The sequence below is a fragment of the Micromys minutus genome (assembly GCF_963924665.1).
Source record: "Micromys minutus genome assembly, chromosome: 12".
In the NCBI taxonomy this organism is placed as follows: domain Eukaryota; kingdom Metazoa; phylum Chordata; class Mammalia; order Rodentia; family Muridae; genus Micromys; species Micromys minutus.
In genome coordinates this window covers 45,937,308-45,956,961 of record NC_137981.1, presented here as the reverse complement: position 1 = coordinate 45,956,961, position 19,654 = coordinate 45,937,308, and the positions used below count along the sequence as shown (strand labels likewise).

The window sequence follows — 19,654 nt, the reverse complement described above, 5'->3', positions numbered from 1 at the left end:
AACAAGGGCTTTTAACTGCTGAGCCAATTCTCCAGCCCCTGCAGGTGAATCTTGAGTCATTCTTCATGGCATTTGTAAAAGCAGTGTTTGTATGGGAATAGTTTTTTACTGGTAAGAGTTCAAGACTGGTGTGGCTTATGAGTTGGGCTCTGTAGTTCTTCCTTCATTTGGTGTAACATTCCAGTGGGTTTTAGGCATCTGAGATTGGAGAGAAGCTGTGAAGCCATGCACTGCAGCAGTAGGTCAGGGAGGAGAGCTGTGATGTCGAAATGGAACAACAGTGGTAAAGGCTTAGTAGAGCAAGGCAATACTGGGATCCTTTAGAAGACCAAGAAAGGAGATGGCAGATGATCAGTCCTTCAGCTATAGAAATAGTGTTTTAATCAAGATTCTCTAGAGCAGCGCTTCTCAACCTTCCTAAAGCTGTGACCCTTTAATAAAGTGACCACCTAATCATAAAATGTTTTGTTGTTATGAATTCTAATGTATATATCTGATATACTGGCTGATATGCAACTCCTTACAGAGTTGAGAACTATAGAGGAACAATGGATGGAGATTTAGGCTGGAGCCTGGCTTGTCCAACAGTGGCTGTCAAATGGAAAGGCCACTCAACTGGTGTTCAGTATACATTAGGATCCCGAGGAAGAAGGATCTATTACCAGAGAAGCAAGAGTGAGAACAAGCAGGCAAAGAACAAACACTTCCTTCTTGGCCTTTACATAAGCTGCCACAAGAAGGTGTGATCCAGATTTAAGGTAGATCTTCCTACCTCAGAACATCTGGATTTAGGATAGGTCTTCCCACTTTATAAAATTCAGTCAAGAAAAATTTCACACTGGTGTACTCACCCCTTGAGTTTTACTTAATTCCAGATATAGTCAAGTTGAACAACACGAACAGCATCACAAATAGCTTGTTGCACTGGTGGAATTTGTTAGTCACATGGAAGATAAGAATACTGGGGTGGGTGGCAGAACTAACCTGTTTTTACCGGTAGTAATTGTGGAGGGGAAAAATGTAAAGTTAAAGTTAGATTTCTGGAGGCAGTATTGTAGGATGAGACCTTCTACTTACGAGGAAGAAGATTTGCATTATTTTTAGGTTCTGAATAGCTAATTTGTAGGAGAACGTAGAATCTGTTCAGTTTTAGTAGTTTTGTCAAGTGGTTGAGGATCATGATATGTACTTATATATTGATATAGTTTAGTGGAACTTTAAGATACACTTTTATCTTCAAACTTTTCCGGTTTTGAGGGGGGGAGAGTTTTTTGTTACTATTTATTTATTTATCTGTCTTATTTTTTGGTTTTCAAGACAAGGTCTCTCTGTGTAGCCCTGACTGTTGGAGAACTCACTCTATAGACCCAGGCTGGCCTTTTCCTCCCAAGCACTAGGAGTAAAGGTGCACAGCACCAGGCTTGGCTAACATGCATTTGCTTCTTACTGCCTCTCCTAGATAGAAATTGTCCATTTCTAGGTGTTTCTCTGACTTAATCAAAGCTTTTGCTTTCTAGGTTTTTTTCTGTACCACTTCTCTTAAGTTTTCAGTTCTTTCATGCACTGCTCCATAACCAACTAGATGTATGGGTTTGCTGTGTATTTTCCTGCATATTTATATTTGGGCTGAGAATGAGTTTGAGAGAAATTAAAAATATACATTATACTGATAATTTATATTTGGCTCATTTGCTCTCTTGGAGAACAGCTTGTACAACTGATTTTGCTCATGTATGTGACATTGTACACTATTTAAAGTATCTAATTACTTCATATTTCCCAATTTCTATTGCATTAAAAGAGTGGTTACATTTTATGTTAAAGAGTTAGTAAAATAATATATAAACTTCCCAATCAAATTCATCTTGATTTGCCATCTTTTTTCACTGTCAAACTTTTTTCTAACTTTTGAATGTATCAGAGTGTGACCTAAATGGCCTAGTTAAATGAAATGTTTTTATAATCGCTGTTGAAGTTTTGACTTTATGTTTATATTTCAGGATATTTTATTTGTTTTCTTTTTGTTGTTGTTTTCAAAGCAAGGTTATACTTGAAATCCCAGGCTGACCTTGAACTCACTAATCCAGGCTGACCTTGAATTTACATTCCTTTTGCCATAGTCTTCTGAGTGCTAGGTTTTCAGGCATGCCCCACCACACACTCTGCTGGTACTGATGTGATTTTCTGTCCACTAATATATATTTATTTTGAAATATTAAAAATAGTCCGTGGTCTTTATAAAGACACGTTCTGATGCTGGCGAATGTAGCATAGTTAGTAGAGGATGTAGGGAAGCCCTATGTTCAGTGCCTAGCACTGCATACAAATTCAGGCATGGATTCCCTGAATTGCAGAAATCACCAGAGGCAGAAGGATAGGAAGTTCAAGATCATCCTTTGGTGTTTATTGAATTTGAGGCCAAAGTGGGCTACATGAGATCTTGACTCAAACACACATGCACACATGAATAGTTGTATACCAAATAGAACTTACTGTTTTAAAAGCTGCCAGTGCTGATATAAAGTGTCATGTATTAGCTTGTTTGCTTTTGCTCACAAGAGTTTTTTTTCCTTAAGTAAATCAGTACCAGTTAGTTATTTCTTGGTCTGGAATTTGTTTTCTAACATGTGCTGTCACCTGAATTTTCACTTTCAATTAAATCATTGGATTAGTTTTCTGATTATAGGTCTAGTTTTTTAATGCTTTGTTTAGCATTTATATACTGTTGCCATTTTATTTATTTTTATTACTTTTAGCACCTTTGACTTTTGTCAGCATGTGTTAGATTATAGAAATATATTGGGCAGTTTTGGTTTTGGTATTACTGAGAAATTACTATTTCTAATCAGATTGCCTTTCTGTGACCTCTGTAGCAAAGAATTTTTAAGTAACATCCACTTTTCTAATATACTGGTTTTTTGTTTTACTTTTGCTTTTCTTCCAGACGTGACTAGGCTATGAACTAGATATCCTCCTGCCTTAGCTTCTTGAGAACAGGGATTACTAACATAGCAACACATGGACCCAGACACTTCATACTCACTTAAAACACTACTTCTGTGGCAACTTAAACAGTTAGCAAAAGCTGGCTTTTCTTTCAGTTAGGTTTTCACCTGGCTATTTCCCCATGTTCTTTGACTTTTACATCTTTTTTAGTTAACCAGTTGTTAGGCATGCAGTGTTCCCCTAAAGGACAGGCCTACTAAATTTTAAGTCTAGCCAACAGGTTCCAGAGTTGTTGTAGACTTAAAAGGCAGGTACCATCCCCCAACCCCACTCCCCCCCCCTGCACACCTCAGGGGGGGAAAATCTGCAAATTTTGAGTTTTACTTATAACTTTGCCTGTTCGAAGTTTCAGGCTCAGGTGTGTAAAATTGGAAGATTTTACAGTTTTAACTCTCTCTTTTTTGGTCAAAGTAGTTCAAAATGTCAAAAATTAGGAGGAAGGTCACAGTGGAAAACACCAAGACCATATCTGAGAGTACATCCCGAAGACCTAGTGTATTTGAGAGGCTTGGACCCAGCACTGGAAGCACAACAGAGGTGAGTGGTGAGTTGTTGCTACTGTGGTTTTGGGGCATTTATTGGAAGGAACTAGGAGTGTGGCTCAGTGGAAGAGCCCTTACCTAGCATGTATGTAGAGGCCCTAGCCTCGATCCTGTGTACTGGGGGAAACTTTAAAACACTATTATTAAGGTACTGATTGCTGTTATCAAGGAAAATGTATTCTGTCATGGGGTTGGCTTAGCAAATTTTATTAAATAAAAGGAGGGATTAAGGTTTGCAAAGTTCTTATTATATAATATTTTTGTATGTTCAATGTATACAATGTATTTTGATCATATTAATACCTCATTTCAGGAACTCCTCTCTGCCTAAACACACACACACACACACACACACACACACACACACACACACACTTCCTGTGGCTTCTCATTCCCTATGGCATTATTATTACTGTAGTATCATGTGTTTAGCTGGCATTTGGGTCTCTCTGGTTTGATTTTTGCCTTGGTACCATCCTTCAGACATTTACATAGTAATATCTGCCTCACAGACACAGTGCCGTAACTGGCTGAAGACTGGCAGCTGCCTCTATGGAAACACATGTAGGTTCATACATGGCCCTTCACCTCGTGGGAAAGGTTACAGCAGCAATTACAGAAGGTAAACTGAGAACTCAAATATTTTTATAGTATTAAAAACTAACTTTTGCAATTTAGTGTAAAAGTATCAAATAAAGCCATGAATTTGGTCAGATTTTCTGTTTTGGGCTAGTCTTCTTAAAGTCATAGATTAATAAGATCTTTTGATTGTTACTGTTAGGATTGCTAAACTTTAACTTTAAATGTACGTGTTTACATGCTTTAGTAAATGTATATTTCAATATGTATATTCAAATCAGTGAGCACCTGTGGAGAGACTGAGTCTGGGGAAGAACAGACCCTAAAAAGTTCCCTACTTCACAGAGCCGCAGTTGTGTATTATTAAATTGCTGCTTAGGCAGGACTTGGAGGTGTGAGAATTTACTTTTAGTAAACGTTACAGCTATTTGCTCTTAACTGGGTAAAATTTAAATAAGGTTTAATTGTAATTTTTTTACAGGCATTTTAAATTCATATCTTATACAAGCGTTGTTATAAAATCTATTTGCCAAACCTCTTAGGGCACTGTGTTAATATAAATGCATTTAGGAGCAGGAGATATAGGTCCGTGTTTAAGACCACTGACTGCTTTTCTAGAAGACCCTGGTTTACTTCCTAGCACCTACATGGTAGCTAACAGTCATCTGTAGCTCAAGTCCCGAGGAACCAATGTTATTTTCTGGCTTTAGGTACCAGTCATGTAATGATGCACAGTCATGCAGAAAAAACATCTGTACACATAAAGCAAACAAACAAATAATTTTTAAAAGTTAAGTGTGTTTATATATGGATAAACAATTCCTCTGCAGAACATTATTTTGCCTTTGATAGAAACTTGGCTAAATTTAATTTGCACAATGAAGATCTTTTCAGTGTTCCCTTTAATCTCCTTTTGATGATTTTGTAATAATTTTTAAAGTTAACATGCATAGTGTTTTTTACAGAAGTATTTAATAGGCAGACAAAGAATTTATCTAGTCCTGAAATTGCTTGTGCTGATTGCTTTGTCTATAGCAGTAGTAGGAAAACTGAATACGAACGTTAGTGATTAGAGATTTTGTGTGTGTGTGTGTGTGTGTGTGTGTGTGTGTGTGTGTGTGTCTGTTTTCACTCATGCGGGCACTCCACATTTTAATGTGAAGGTCAGAGGACAGCTTTTGGGAGTCTGTTCTCTCCTTTGGACATAATGACAATCACTTTTACCCACTGAGCTGTCTTGATGGCTATTGGCTATCATTTTTAAGGTGCATGAAGTAAGTAGGTTTTAGTTGATAGTCTATCCAACTACATACATATTTGGATGGGAATGCTATTGTCTCTGAAATAATTTTGCAACTTTGTAACTTAACCTTTCTCATTATCCTTCATCTACAATATGTCTGCTATCTTTAGGTGGTGAACAGGAGGTAACTCAAGCTGCTGTTTACATACTCATTTTCTTCAGTTTATACATTGTTTCTTTTTCATATTACCAGTATTCATCACAATGGAAGTTAACATGTATCTTGAGTGGCATTAGGAGAAAGTTGTAAATTTTTCTCATATTATTTAATAAACGGAAACATTATTTTTCAGAAATTAGGCACCAAAGACAGAAACATTATGTCTTTGTGAAATTATTTATATTGTTTTTATAAGACATCAGATAAATACTGGTTTTTGTTGCTTTGTTTTGTATCAAAGGTCACCAGAACGACCTACAGGTGATCTCAGAGAAAGAATGAAGAATAAGCGTCAGGATGTGGATTCTGAATCTCAGAAACGGAACACAGAGGAGTCAGCCTCACCTGTTAGGGTAGGCATATAAGCTTCAGTAGCCATCTATTCCATAAATTCCATTTTAAATATTAAGTTGTGTGATTAATATGTGATTAATATGTGGTAAGTCTATAATTAGACATGGTAATGTCCTGTGTGAATAAATTTAAGGGGCAGAGATTCCCTGAGGAACTGTTCTTCTATGAACTTAAAATGACCAGCAGAGCTTAGGCTAAACTTAAAAGGTTTTGTATGTTCCTGAAACTCATGAGTATCTAAATGTAGGCTACAGTTGTGAAGCTGTCTCTGTGCTCAGTTTTCATCCCTCTGTAAAGAAACTCCATCTCTTCTATCAACCACCCCTGTTGCCCACGGACCAGGAGCCCTAGGCAGTCATGACATCACTTCTTGTTTTATAAATTGTCCACTCTTTGTGCTTCTTTAAATGGATTGCATAAGGTGTTATCTCTTGTGAGTAGCTTCCTTAGTTTCTAATATTATGGAAGATTATTCTCTTGTCTTTTTTTTTCCTAAAGAATATTCTGTTAGCATTCTGTATTCTCTCTTTTCACTTATCATTGATGAATATTTGGGTTCTTCCCACTTCCCCCCCATAATGTGAGTGAGAAGATTCATGTACAAGTTCTTGGTTATCATGAGTTCATTTTTCTTGGATTTATCCTGGGAGAACAGAATCACTGAATACATGGTCTGTTGGGTTGTTTGCTGTGGCTGTAACAAAATGCTAGTCAGGAGCCGTTTATTTTGCGGCAGAATTTGATGGTACCATGTGCATCATGACGGGTATGTGGAGGCAGGAGCACAGAGTTGGTCATTTTCATTCATAGCTGGCAGGCTGAGAGCATCAGGCTGTTCTCAGTTCCCTTCTTCTTGGTATTCAGTTCATGACTCTTGTCCATAGGTTGGATTTTCCCACTTCAACTAACCAGCTTAAAAAGTCCAGAGTTGTCTCCTGGTGTTTCTAGATCTTGTCACGCTGAGGGTCAGTGCTAGAGCAGTGTTTTCAGGGTTCCTAATGCTGTGTTCTTAAGTAGAGTTCCTCATGTTGTGACCCCCAACCGTAAAATTATTTTGTTGCTACTTATGATTTTGCTACTGTTGAATGTAAGTACCTGATATATAGGATATCTGATATGTCACCCCTGTGAAAGGGTGGTTCGACCCTCAAAGGGGCTGTGACCTACAGGTTAAGAACCACTGTGCTAGACTGCCATTTAGAGATTACATTGCTTTCACTTCTTGACAGTGAGATATGAAGGTTCCAGTTTCTCCAATTTTTTCCAGCTCCTAATTTAATTGTAGTTTTGCTTTGTAATAGCCAAGGGTGACAAACACCATGAACATACTCACTAGCTCTTGGTACATATTTGGAAAAATTCTGCCCATTTTTAAAAATTGAGCTGTCTTTATTTTTTGAGTACAAGTAAAATATATTTTTTATGGTTTCAAGTGTCCAATTCTTTCTTTTTTTCGTTAGTAATATTGTAAAATAGTTGTATATTTATATACTATCAGATTTCTAGTATAAGTTATTTTGCTTTACTAGTGTCTAATACAAATACAAGTAATTTTCTTATAAGTTAAAAATAGCAAAAAATTAGATTGCAGTTTTAAATTTTTGGTTTTTTTTTTTACTCTTTTTATCCCAAATAGCTTAAAACTGAAGAAAAGTTATCAGAATTAATATATAATCATTTGCTTTCATTTTTAAGGTACCTAAGACAAATTTTCTACCATTTTGTGCATTGTTGTTACATTTAAAAATTTTTTTCCAAATTGAGGCCAGTGTCTTGCTATGTCTCTTGACCTGTCGTGACACCAGGCTGCCAGGCTCAGGCAGTCTTCTGGCCTCAATCTCTGCAGAAGCTGGTGCTGTGTAGGCTCTCACTGCAGTGTGAGTCACATGCTGGTTTTCTCCTCTGTCACTTTCCACTATATTAAACAAATGAAAACCCTTGTTAAAATTGTTTGGGAGTTTCATACATGTGTATACACGTTCCAGTCAGATCCTCTACACCAGCTCCTCTCCTTTATCCTGCCTTCCACATAACCTTTCTTTCCCAAGCTTGTGTGCTCGTTTTCTAACCCCACTGAGTCTACCTAGTGCTGCCTGGCATTTGTACACCCTATGTTGAGACAGGGCATAGCATTGAACCCAGAGCTCACCATTTTGACTTGACTGGCTAACCATTGTGCCCCTGGGATCCACCTGTCTTCAGTCTCTAGTACTGCATTAGGGATGTGTTCCACCATCCAGTATTTACGTGGGAGCTGGAGGTCAGACCTCACATCCTTATGCTTGCTCACCAAGCATTGTGCCAAGCTATCCCCCAGCCCCAGTCTTCACATTCTTGACCCTGGTCTTTAAAAGCTCAAAAAATTTTGATTTTTATGAAATTCAGCTTACCACTTTCTTTTTAAATTTTTATTGTTGCTTACTCTAGGTGTTATTTGTGAAACTTTTATGATACAAGGTCATAAAGATTTATGACTTTTATATATTTCATATAAAATATAAATAATATCAAGAGTGAAATGTCCTAAAATATTAAAGAAATGAGCTCTGAACCTCTCCCTTTACCCCATGCATCTGTGTGTCTGGTATGTGTATGCATATGCACATCTGATTCTTTAAAACATAACTCTTCTGAGATCACATGACAGGCTGTAGCATTGACTACTTAAACTGTAATTAGTTAATGTAAGGGGCAGATATAAGGATTTACAATTCAAACACAGCACTTCTAGGTATTAGTCTCAGTTTTCTCCTCTATAAATTAGGAACTGGCTTTCTTGGTATGTTATGGTGACGGGTAGAATTGGCCATTGTATGCTGACTACTTAATAAATGACATATAGTGATATTAAAATAGCTCTTCTATTCTCCAATTTAAATATACGTTAGTCTGTTAATAGGAATTGGATGTCAGCATTAATTTAGGTTGTTAATGTATATTTAAGCATACATATTGTTATAAGGCTTATATGTCCAGATCATGTTAGTAGATGGCAAAATTTAAAGTCTGGGGTTGGAGAGAGGGCTCAGCAGTTAAGAGCAACTGGCTGCACTTCCAGAGGACCTGAGTACAATTCCCAGCAGCCGTGTGGTGGCTCACTACCATCTGTAACACCAGTCCCAAGGGATTTGATACCGTCTTCTGGCCTGTAAATGCATCAGATACACAAGTGATATACAGACATATATCCAGGCAAAGCACACATGTAAAAATGAGTAAACCTTAAAAGTAATTGATTTTGAGAACATCCTCAAAGGTATCGAGCTTCATATTTACCCGAATGGTGGGTTAAGTGTTTCAAGAATAGCAAGGTATGAGTAAGTTTAGTGTTTAAGTAAATGGAAACTTTAATTTGGTAGCATTTCGGGTTTGTGAGTATTTGGGTGTTCTGCATGACAGATGAACAGATTCTCTCTGTCTCTGGTGTATTCAGCAGTGTGTGATGCTTTCTTCCTGTAGTGACTCCTGTTAGAGGAGATGAAATTGGTTTTAGGGTCTGGATGACACAGGCAGATCTAAGATAGGCAGTAATTTCTCAAGAGTTCACAGATTGACAATTTTTTACTGATAATTCCAGTATGTCTGAATTATAAGTTTGCTGTATTCTTGATTTTGTGAGGAGACAGCTTCATGCATAACAAAGTAAACAACTCCCTTCAAAACCAGAAAACATGGCATAGGTAAGGGTAGGTTTATGGGCGAGAAGACAAAAAGAGGGAAATATAATGTAGTCAGTTTTGAAGTGTTTAAAGGACTGATGTGCTTGAAGAACTGATACTGTGTGCTTGTATCCTGCTGTAGCTCTGAACATTGGATGAGGGCTGAGGTACTGTTCAGTTCACTTTAAGCAAAAGGAGTACTGATGTGCAGACTCGAGCCTTGGTGACTTGTCTCCGATGGCTTGTCTCAATTGAAATGGCCGTATCACCTACGTACTGAGTTTCAGACACAAAGTATCAACAGTAAATAAGTCAGTTTCACCTGGTTTCATAGTGAGATGACTACGGATGTACTGACTTAAATAAAGTGTGTTAACACTTCCTTTCCCTGCTTTATCTTTTCCTCTGATGTGGCAGTGAAGAATATAAGGTTGCTAGTGTACTTGCATGTGTCCATTAGAGAGGCAGCCTTCTTGATCTGAACTGGAGGTAACAGTTGACCCACATCAGTGAGGGGCTTAGTCAATCTTGAGTAAGGACTTTAATGCATCTACAGAACCTTTCAAATATTGTAACTTAATTTTGTTTTATTCTCTAACAGAGGCTTGTTACTGTATAAAACATGAATATAGCAAATAAATTAACATTGAAAGCAATATTGACCCCTGAATATAATCAGTGAGAATATTTAAGCATTTGTTAATGATAAAGGTATAAATGTGTTTTAGGAACTGTCACTTCAGAGAAGCTGAGTAGTCACATTTACGAGTAAGTTAAATTGTAATAGGAAAGTGTTTATTAGGGCTTAGCAACCCTCTGTGATCCCTTTGTTTGCATAGACCTTTTCCACTAGACAGATGGGGAAGAACAGTGGTTTAGGTTTATCTTTGTATATTAATGCCTTTTTCTTTAGTTTCTAGTGCGGTAAAATAAATATAAGATTTGAACTTGTTTTATGTTTTGTTTTGTGGGGTTTCTAGGTTGCTTTTGTTTTGAGACAGGCTATGATACTTTAAGTCAGAATGGCCTCAAAACTCAAAATCTTCTGCTTTAGCTTCAACTCCTCAGATGTCATCATGCCTAGATTGATGTTAATTTACATGTTAATTAATTCAGCTACTTTAATCTGTCATTTTATGACCATTTCTTGTTCCTATAATGAACTTTTTTTTTTGAAACTTAAAGTGATAGTCCCTTTCCATTCTCCAAAGTTGTCAGTTGCTTTAATTTTCTGTTTTTAACCTGATTACTTATCTTCAGGTAGAGAATCTGCTTTAGTCTTGATTTTATCATAAGTCAATTTAGTTTGGCTATTATTTAAATGACTTGTTCAGAAGTTACTTTGTAGGGGGAGCTCAAGATGATTAGCCAACATTTAGCCTATTCCTGGAGTATTAGTCTGATTTCATTCACATACTACAATACTAGGTCTTTATCTATTCTTAGTTGCTAAGTTCTGTCCCATTGTGAATCAAGACTATGTTCTAGTGTAGAGTGTTTCTAGTTTCTAGTGCATTGTGTCTGGAGGAGGTTTTTTCCGGAATACACACTTCAAGTTTTGTTTTACAGTCCCTTCCGAAACTCTCTTCCTTACCCCGACCCAGCCATGTTCTTTGTTCCTCTTTTATCTATATCTTATGATTTCTGTCTGGATGAGAAAAGCCTTACCATAGCTAATGTCAAAATTATCTCTGTTCCGTTTGCTATAAAAGTTCTCCCAGGTAACACGTTTATATCTACTTACATTCCTGCTCCTAACCTCCTCTTTTCCTTTTTAGTCAACACTCATTTGATAATTTATCCTCCAGCAATCAGCTTCCTAAACTGTTAAATTGGTGTCTTCCTCCCTTTTCTGTTTGCACTCACATTGTTTTACTCTTTCTGAAGAATTCTTACTTGTATTTATCTACTTGATTTTTACCATAACTAATGACGCATGGGAACAGGTACCTTACTTATTATTACAACAGAATGTGGTCAGTAACTCTTAACCTTCTACCTTAAAGCCTTCCACTGCAAGAGTCCTGCTTACTGCAGCAACGATGGAACCATTCCCTTCCCTCTCTCCTGATTCCGTGTGTGTGTGTGTGTGTGTGTGTGTGTGTGTGTGTGTGTGTTTCTGGTGACTTGTCTATATGTTGAGCTAACTGAGTTCTTGCTAATATCTTCAACTTTAATCTATCACCATTATTGTTACTTTTCTAAGTCCACGTGTCCTACATCCTTAGCTTGTAGGTCATCTTTATATTAGACACAGAAGTCTTGTTTTTAAAGCTTCCTTTGTAGAGATACAACTTACAAACAGTAAAATGCACCCATTCTAAATAAATAGTCTGATTCTTGATATGTACACACATTACATGTATATATTTTTTCTCAACAAGGTGGTACACTACAGTCAAGATACAAAATATAAACAGTCCTGAGGTGTTCAGATCTTTGGTTGGAACCCTGTAGTATATTTTCCTGTCTTGGTTTTTTTCTATGTAGTTAATACTTTTAAGCTTCAGCCGCATGGCTGTATCTGTACTTTGCCCCTCTTGCTTAGTAGTCTGTGGTTCAGCAGAGCTTGTTCCTGTAAGAGTTGACAGACATTAGGGTTTCCAGGTTTGGGTTATTTAAATAGATCTTCGGGATGAGGGTCTAAGTCTCTACACGGGTGGGCTGGCATGTGGTGACCATAATTGTATTTGTTGAGGGTTAATGATGTTGCACATCTCTTAAGGATTTTTGGCTCTTTCTTTATAATACTCACATACCTTTTATTGGCTTGTTGTTTTGCTAGTGGTTTGTTTGTTTGTTTGTTTTTGTTTTTTCACAAATTAGGGTGTTTGCCTTTTTATACATTTGTAATTCTTAGATTCTGGATCCCAGTCCTTTGTGAGATGTATTGCAAATGTGTTTTCCTAGTGCATGGCTCTCTGTCATTTATCAACACCTCCTCAGTAGTTGGGGTAGTTCCTTCATTTCCTTTTACTTCTGCACTCAGATACTTAGACCAGGAGTCCTGGAGTCTCTTACTGGTATATCAAGACACTGGATACTTACAGGCTCACTACTGTTAGATTAGTCATGGGTTTCAAGGCCTTTGATGAAATATGATCAGGAAGTATGCATTTTTCTCTTAAAAACAAACAAGCTCTAATCATTCAGATTTAGGATTTCGGGGCTTTTATAATTGTATTGCTTTCTTGTGCAGAAAATTCTAGTCCCTCTTTATGTTATTACCCATTTAATATTATATTTAGTGGTTTCACAGTAACAACTAACAATATTGTTACTAGCAAGGTGTTACAGTTTGCATCTCAAATGGCCTCATGTGGTTTGGAAGCTTGGTCCTCAGCTTAACGCAGTCTTGGTGGGTCATAGTGATGTTGACCTTTTGACATCGAAACTCAACATGTAAAAAGTTCATTCCTGAACTTGGTAATAGAGTTACAAAAACAAAACAACAAACAAACTCGTACAATGTTTTAATTACGTTTATGATTAGGAGTGAAAGGCCCATTCTTGTGTAGCCTGGGCTACCCTTGAACTCTGGTTTCACCAGTCTAGCTAGCACTGCAGTTAAGAAGACATGTGTCACTACTCTGAGCTAAGCTTACTATGATTTTGTGTTCTGTTGCTCTCCTAGTTGTCTTTGGGCTTCTGTATCTGGCAAGTTGAACATGTGCAGATGGACAGCTGGGCTATAGAGCTTCACATGGAGGAAGTGGGTCACTGAGGGTGGGCCTTCTGGGTTCTAGCCCATCCCTGCTTCCTGTTTGGTCTCGGCTTCCTGATCTGTTTGGATTGCTGTTCCTCCTTACTGTGGGCTGTACCCTAGAACTATATGAGCCCAAATAAACTTCTCCAGTGTTGAGTTGATTTTTATGCAGTCTCTGTCATAGAAATGAGAGAATAACTAAAGCATAGGTTATTGAAAAGTTAAATTTTTTTGTAGTTCTTAGGATATGCCTTGTTTGGGATATATCTGGCTATTAGGAATTTAACTAGTTACTGTATTTTTAAGCAGTCAAATCAAATACATGGATTAATCTGTGCCATTCAAACTGAAATTAGAATTTTTTTTAATTTTGTAAACACAAAATATGTGGTTTCAAAGCAGTTTGTTTTTATATTTAAAAAGTTTGGTGTCCATCTTTTGATTGCTCTGACTTGTTCCTCATAGACCACATTTATTTTCCTTCTGCTTTATCTGTACATATGTGCACTAGTGTATGATGCATATGTTAAATGCATTTGTTGATAGACATCTGTGATTTGCATATGTTTTTTATACATAAAAGATGACCTTATATGTGACTTGACTTTTAAGCTTTTTGTTTTGTTTTGTTTTGTTTTAAACTGGTGATCATTCCATAACAATATATTGAGAGACTTCTCAGGCTTTTTGATAGCTAATGTGGTGTTTCATTGTTTAATTATACCATGCATTATTCAACCAGTCTTTTGTGCATGGGGATTTAGGTTATTTCAGTGTTGTTCCTGCTGTAGAGCTGTGGTGAATGATTGTGTACCTGACACATACATACATACATACATACATACATACATACATACATGTATATTGTGTCTTAGAGAAAGCTATATCTCAAGAAATAGGACGGCTGTGCCAGTGTCCTGACCATGGCTAAGCAGTCTCGTGCTGTTGGTGTGTGTGGTGGTTGTTCGTTTTCCTTTGCTTTTCTCGTATGTTTTGCCATAATTATTTTTCCAACAGGATAGGGGAATTGATGGTGTGTCAGTTCAGTTTTCATTTATATTTCTCTGTGAAATGTAAGTATCCATGTGTATCTTAATGTGATCTTTCTGTGAACTCTTTAATAGCTCTTCTGGCAAACCTATCCCTTGTTGGTTTCGTCTCTGTTTTTCAGTCTCCACATTTTAGGGATAACAGGGATGAAAGTGCTGGAGACCAGAGTGTTTTACATTTTAGATTTTCCCCCAAGTTTTAGGATATTTGCTTATACATAGTGAGTTGCCTTGGGGATGGCAACCCTATCTCAATATGAGATTTATTTTTATTTCATAGAATGTGTTAATTAAGCCTGAGAGCAATTTTGCTGGTTTTTGTGCACCTGTAATTTTTAGTGGAACCTTTACATGAAGACAACTGCAGATTCCCATGTGGTCTGTGCTGGTGCTCAGAAACAGATGGAACAGTTCTGACTTTGGAGGTTTGAACTAGGGTTGCTCAGTCTACAGTAACACTATTTGTGATATCAAGTATAATAATTTTCATTTCTCTTTTCCAAAAATTTTCTTCTATTTTAAGAAGAAACTTCAGTCTTAAGCTTTTTGTCTTGACTCCCCTCAATGTAATAATCCCTTTCCTCCCTCAGTTTGTTTTTGGTAAATGTTTTATTATACCAAAAGAAAGCTAATTAAAATAGCATATTAGTATAGAGAAGAAGATGGTATATTAGTAAAAGTGAAAATCATGAAATATAAATCTGTGATGAATATGAGATATCTCTGCCTCAAGAGGTATCTGATAGAAAAGGTGTTGAAGGGATTTCGGAATGATGTTCAAATATCTAAAGAGTTATTAGCATGTGGAAGAAGGACTCAATTTGTTTTGTATAATTCTAGAGACTAGAATTAGTCCTAATCAATAGAATCTGGAGAGATAATGATTAATAATGAATTTTTTGATATTTAGAGCCTTCTAGAAATGGGGGAAGAAGGATATACAGTAGGAAGCTGCTACTTGAAATCTTGGGATCTAATTTTTTTTTCAGTTAAATTTTCTAATAAATGACTTCTGTAATTATAGATTGTTATTATACAGTTCCTTCTGTAATGTTGGAATTATATTCCTTACAAAGACATAACATTTTATTTGGCTACTTATCCACTTATAATATTGGTTTTCAATTATTAGCCTCAATACTTTTATTTTAGATTCATTGTAATGTCTCCTTACTATGTAAGGTAAGACTATAATAAGTATAATCTGTCCCACAAGTAAATGTTCAAGAAAAGAAACTATAAGTAAAAGTAATTTAAAACTCCATTAACACCGGATTTCTGGAGTGGAAGAAACCTAAAACATTTTACCAAGCTAGGCACAGACTTAGGCATCACAACTTGGTCTTAACTGAAATGATCCAGTTGTAAATATCACTTAGTTGATAAATTTTTAGGCTTTGATATAAAAATATTGGTGTGTTTGGTCATCGTGTTGATCATAGGCAGCACTGTTACTAATATGCTTTGAAATGTTTAACTATGTTAATCTTTGAGAATGTCATGTGATGCATTCTGATCATGTTCACTCCCCTCAACTCCCAGACCTACCACACCCTACCTGACCTCCTGACCCTGGAAACTTTCCATGGGCTTGCTCTTCTCTTCCCCAGTGCTAGTCATCCAGTCTGTGTTGGGTGTAGGGCTTGCCCTAGAGTGCTGATGGTATGTCAGAGTCACACCATCAAAGAAAACTGGCTTGTTCTTTCTCAGCAGCAACCAAATGCCAGTAGTTCCTCAGCTAAGGGTAGGACTTCATGCTCACTTCTTTACTCCATGATGGGATTTTGTCTGGATTGAGCTTGTGCAGGTCTTGTGCATGCTGTTAGAATTGTTTCGAAGTCTTATGTACAACTAGCTGTCCTTTTGTGTCAGAAAACACTGTTTCATTGAATCCAGCCATCACCTCTGGCTCTTAAGAGTTATTATCCTGTTATTTAGGTCCCTGAACTGAGGAGCCATTTGGGGGACGTGGAGAGGATATACAGATGACCCATTTAGAGCAGAACACTTAGAAGTCTCTTATTTTCTGGGCTTAGACCAATTGTGGGTATCTACTAATTGCCATACACTTAAAAAAAAAGTTTCTCTGTGATGTTTAGAAATGCGCAAATCTGTGGGGATGGCAATAAGTCGTTGGCCATTTTAATGCTAGATCCATTTAGCAGAATAGTAGTAGTAGACTCTCCCTGGGGCCTATGACCTATTTACCTGCAGGTTCTTGGCCTCATTGATAGTGCCAGCTATGGTTTCCATCTTGTGGAGTAAGCCATAAGTTCAGTCAAAATTCCTGTCATAAGCCCATAGCATTCCTGTCAGTATTGCACTAGTTGGTATATCTTGCTAGGTAGATCATTACTGTAGCCTATAGGGTTCACAGCTGGGTGAGACTGATAATTGATTTTCTCCTCCAGTTACTTGCATAGCATCTTCTAGCACTATGAAAGCTAGCCCTTGGTGATGAAGCTTTCAATTTAGTATCAGCTAGATTTCTTTATGTTCTATGACTTAGGTATTATGCAGTGTCTTTAGCGGAAAGATATATATTATCAGGTTCCGATCAGTGTAACCAATCACGACGGCAATACCTTTCACACTTTTAAAAACTGTAAATAATCCAGTCAGAAGTGTTTAGCCTAAACTACTGTGGTTGCATATCAGTATTCCAATATAAATGTATTTTGGAATGACTAACTCTAAGATGAACAATAAAGAAGATTATGCTTCTAATTAGTATGTTTGAGATTAAAAGATGTCAAACCATTCTATTGAGGGAATCCAGGAAGCTGAAAGAAGACTATGCTGCCACGTGATAAAGGACTGATGTGCTTAACACATTATAGGCTGATAAGTAGAGAAAATGGGGAAATAGGGTGTCCTTTTTGTATTAGATAGGGTTACTATTGCTGTGATAAAGCATCACTAATTTCCAAAGGCAACTTGGGGAGGAGAGGGTTTATTTGGCTTACATATTCAAGTCACAGTCCATTAAGGGAAGCCAAGGCAGGCACTCAAGCAGGGTAGGAACCTGGTGGTAGGGGCTGATGCAAAGGCCATTGGAGGGGTGCTGCTTACTGGCTTCTTTCCTTTCCCTGGCTTGTTCAGCCAGCTTTCTTACAGGACAAAGGACCACCAGAGGTGGTCCCACCTACAGTGATCTGGGCCCTCCCTCATCAATCACTAGTTAAGAAAATGTACTACAGGCTTGCTTGCAACCAGATCTTATGTAAACATTTTTTAATTGAGGCATCCTCCTCTCAGATGACTGTAACTTGTGTCAAGTTGACATAAAGCTAGCCAACACACCTGTGAGTTAAAGCTTTAAGTATTATCAAGATAATTTCCTATGTTATCGTTTGAAGTTGGTTGGTTACTGTATATTTGGAAAAGACATAATCTTCAAACTTGAAGTCTACCTGCATGTTGAAGCCTGAGTGCATGGTGTACGAAAGATAATAGAAGTTCTGTGTGATCTCTGAGCAGAGCCAAGTTGCATTGAAAAAATATTGGGGTGACTCAAAAGTAGACAATTTTAAACCTATAGGTATGAATCAATACAGAGAACTGTATTGATTATTGCATTTCTAGTTCAGAAGGTGATGTAAGTAGTCTGTTACATATAGATACATATTATCTTGTATTTTACTGTGCCAGTACTGCTGCTCTGAAACCTTTGCTCTTTATGCTAGAAGCTGGGTTTTATGTGGTACTTAGAAAGTTGGTTGTTGAATTCAGTATTTTCGAGGTATTTCTTGTAAAAATATTTTCAGAATGGGTATTTGGTGTATATTCTTGTGGGTTTACTTCATACAACATTTAGAAGTTGCCTTGGACATAGGACAGTTGCAGCCTGCACTTTATGCTAAAGTAATTGTCTTCCTTTTCTTCTTTTTGCCATCTGAAAAACACCAATTCTTTTCTTTCTTGATCTTTTATAAATTTTCTGTGACAGATTTCATTCTTAAATAGTCTTTTGGCAACTTGTATTGCTAGCAAGCAAACATATAATGTAATTTTGGAATTGATGTTTATAATTTATAACTAAATGTATAAAATTTAAAGGGATTCTTTAAAAAACTTTAAAGAAAAATTAATTTATGTTTTAGGCAACTGAATTTTATGACAGAAGTTTGAGCACTTAAACTGACATTCATAGTATTTAGATTATGACCAAAAGTGGTAAATTCACTGTGAGGGGCTTTGATTATTTTCTCACTAGTAAAATGTGGTTTAGAATTTTATAGAACAGAGTATTCAGTTGAATTACTGAATTACTTTTTAAATTGAATTACTATTTTCTATTTTGGAGGGTAGGTTACTATTAAGCTTGGAGTAACATCTAAACCCTATTGTTTTATAGTATTTAACCCCAGTATTAAGGATTAATACATTGTGTTAAATAACACTTGCTTTAACCAAGTCCTTTAAAATTTTTATAAAATTATTTTTAAGCTTTATTTTAAAAAACAAAGATAAAAGAAAAAACTTTTAAACATTTTTGCATAAATGTATACAAATACAATTGTGTCAGTGCTTGGCTTTTTTTTTTTTTTTCTTTTTTTTAAGGTTTGATACTCTGCATTAAGGTCTTACTAGTTACAATGAGCAAAAAGTATATGTAAAACAGGACGTAACCCGGAATTAGTCAACGTTTTCTTGGTGTGTAAGGATATAAAATTATTAAAATGACTTTGAATGCATCCTTTGGTATATAGGGAATAGCTGTTATTTTAGAGCCTAAGTTTCTTTTTTAGAGTCTGCTCAATGCTTTAGTTTTTTAAAGTTGGATTTTATGTGTAGTTAGCTAATCTTTCTATGGTATTGTCATTTTAAACTGGTTTTTACCCAGTGGGTTTTCACATGGAAGCCTAGGGTGGAGCGGAACATTAAAGGATTGGGTTTCTTTGCATTTTTTAAAATATCTAAGCTACTTCTTACACTTACCATATTGCTGTTCTTTGTAAGTAAATACTCTCCTGTGGGTGCGCTAGAATTTGCAGGTAAAAGACACAAGTCCTCCTCCCCCAGAAGCAGAGCTGAATGAAATGGAAATGCTATGTACTCAATAATGCCCTCATATGTCTTAACTATGTGGTAACCTGCATGTGTGTATGTATGTACTTTTTAGAAAGAATCTTCAAGAGGGAGACATAGAGACAAGGAAGACATAAAAATTGTTAAAGAGAGAACTCCAGAGAGCGAAGAAGAAAATGTAGAGTGGGAAACTAACAGAGATGGTAAGTTTGAAAATCCTTGATTTAGTTAATAGAATCTTGATTATTCACTGGCCTATTAAGGG

General features: G+C 36.6%; 1 protein-coding gene across 5 annotated transcripts in view; it reads left to right on the top strand.

The window, feature by feature from the left end:
- Positions 1-19,654, top strand: part of ZC3H13 (zinc finger CCCH-type containing 13) — a 58,886-nt gene that overhangs the window by 3,559 nt on the left and 35,673 nt on the right. For 3 of the 5 annotated variants that reach the window (XM_080926044.1, XM_080926042.1, XM_080926045.1), the window contains exons 2-5: positions 3,418-3,543; positions 4,061-4,170; positions 5,832-5,943; positions 19,484-19,592. In XM_080926044.1, the coding sequence (XP_080782170.1) occupies positions 3,427-3,543; positions 4,061-4,170; positions 5,832-5,943; positions 19,484-19,592 (448 nt within the window). In that variant the 5' untranslated portion in view covers positions 3,418-3,426. The remainder of the gene's footprint in view (positions 1-3,417; positions 3,544-4,060; positions 4,171-5,831; positions 5,944-19,483; positions 19,593-19,654) is intronic. The other 2 variants (XM_080926043.1, XM_080926046.1) reach the window with 2 other exon arrangements.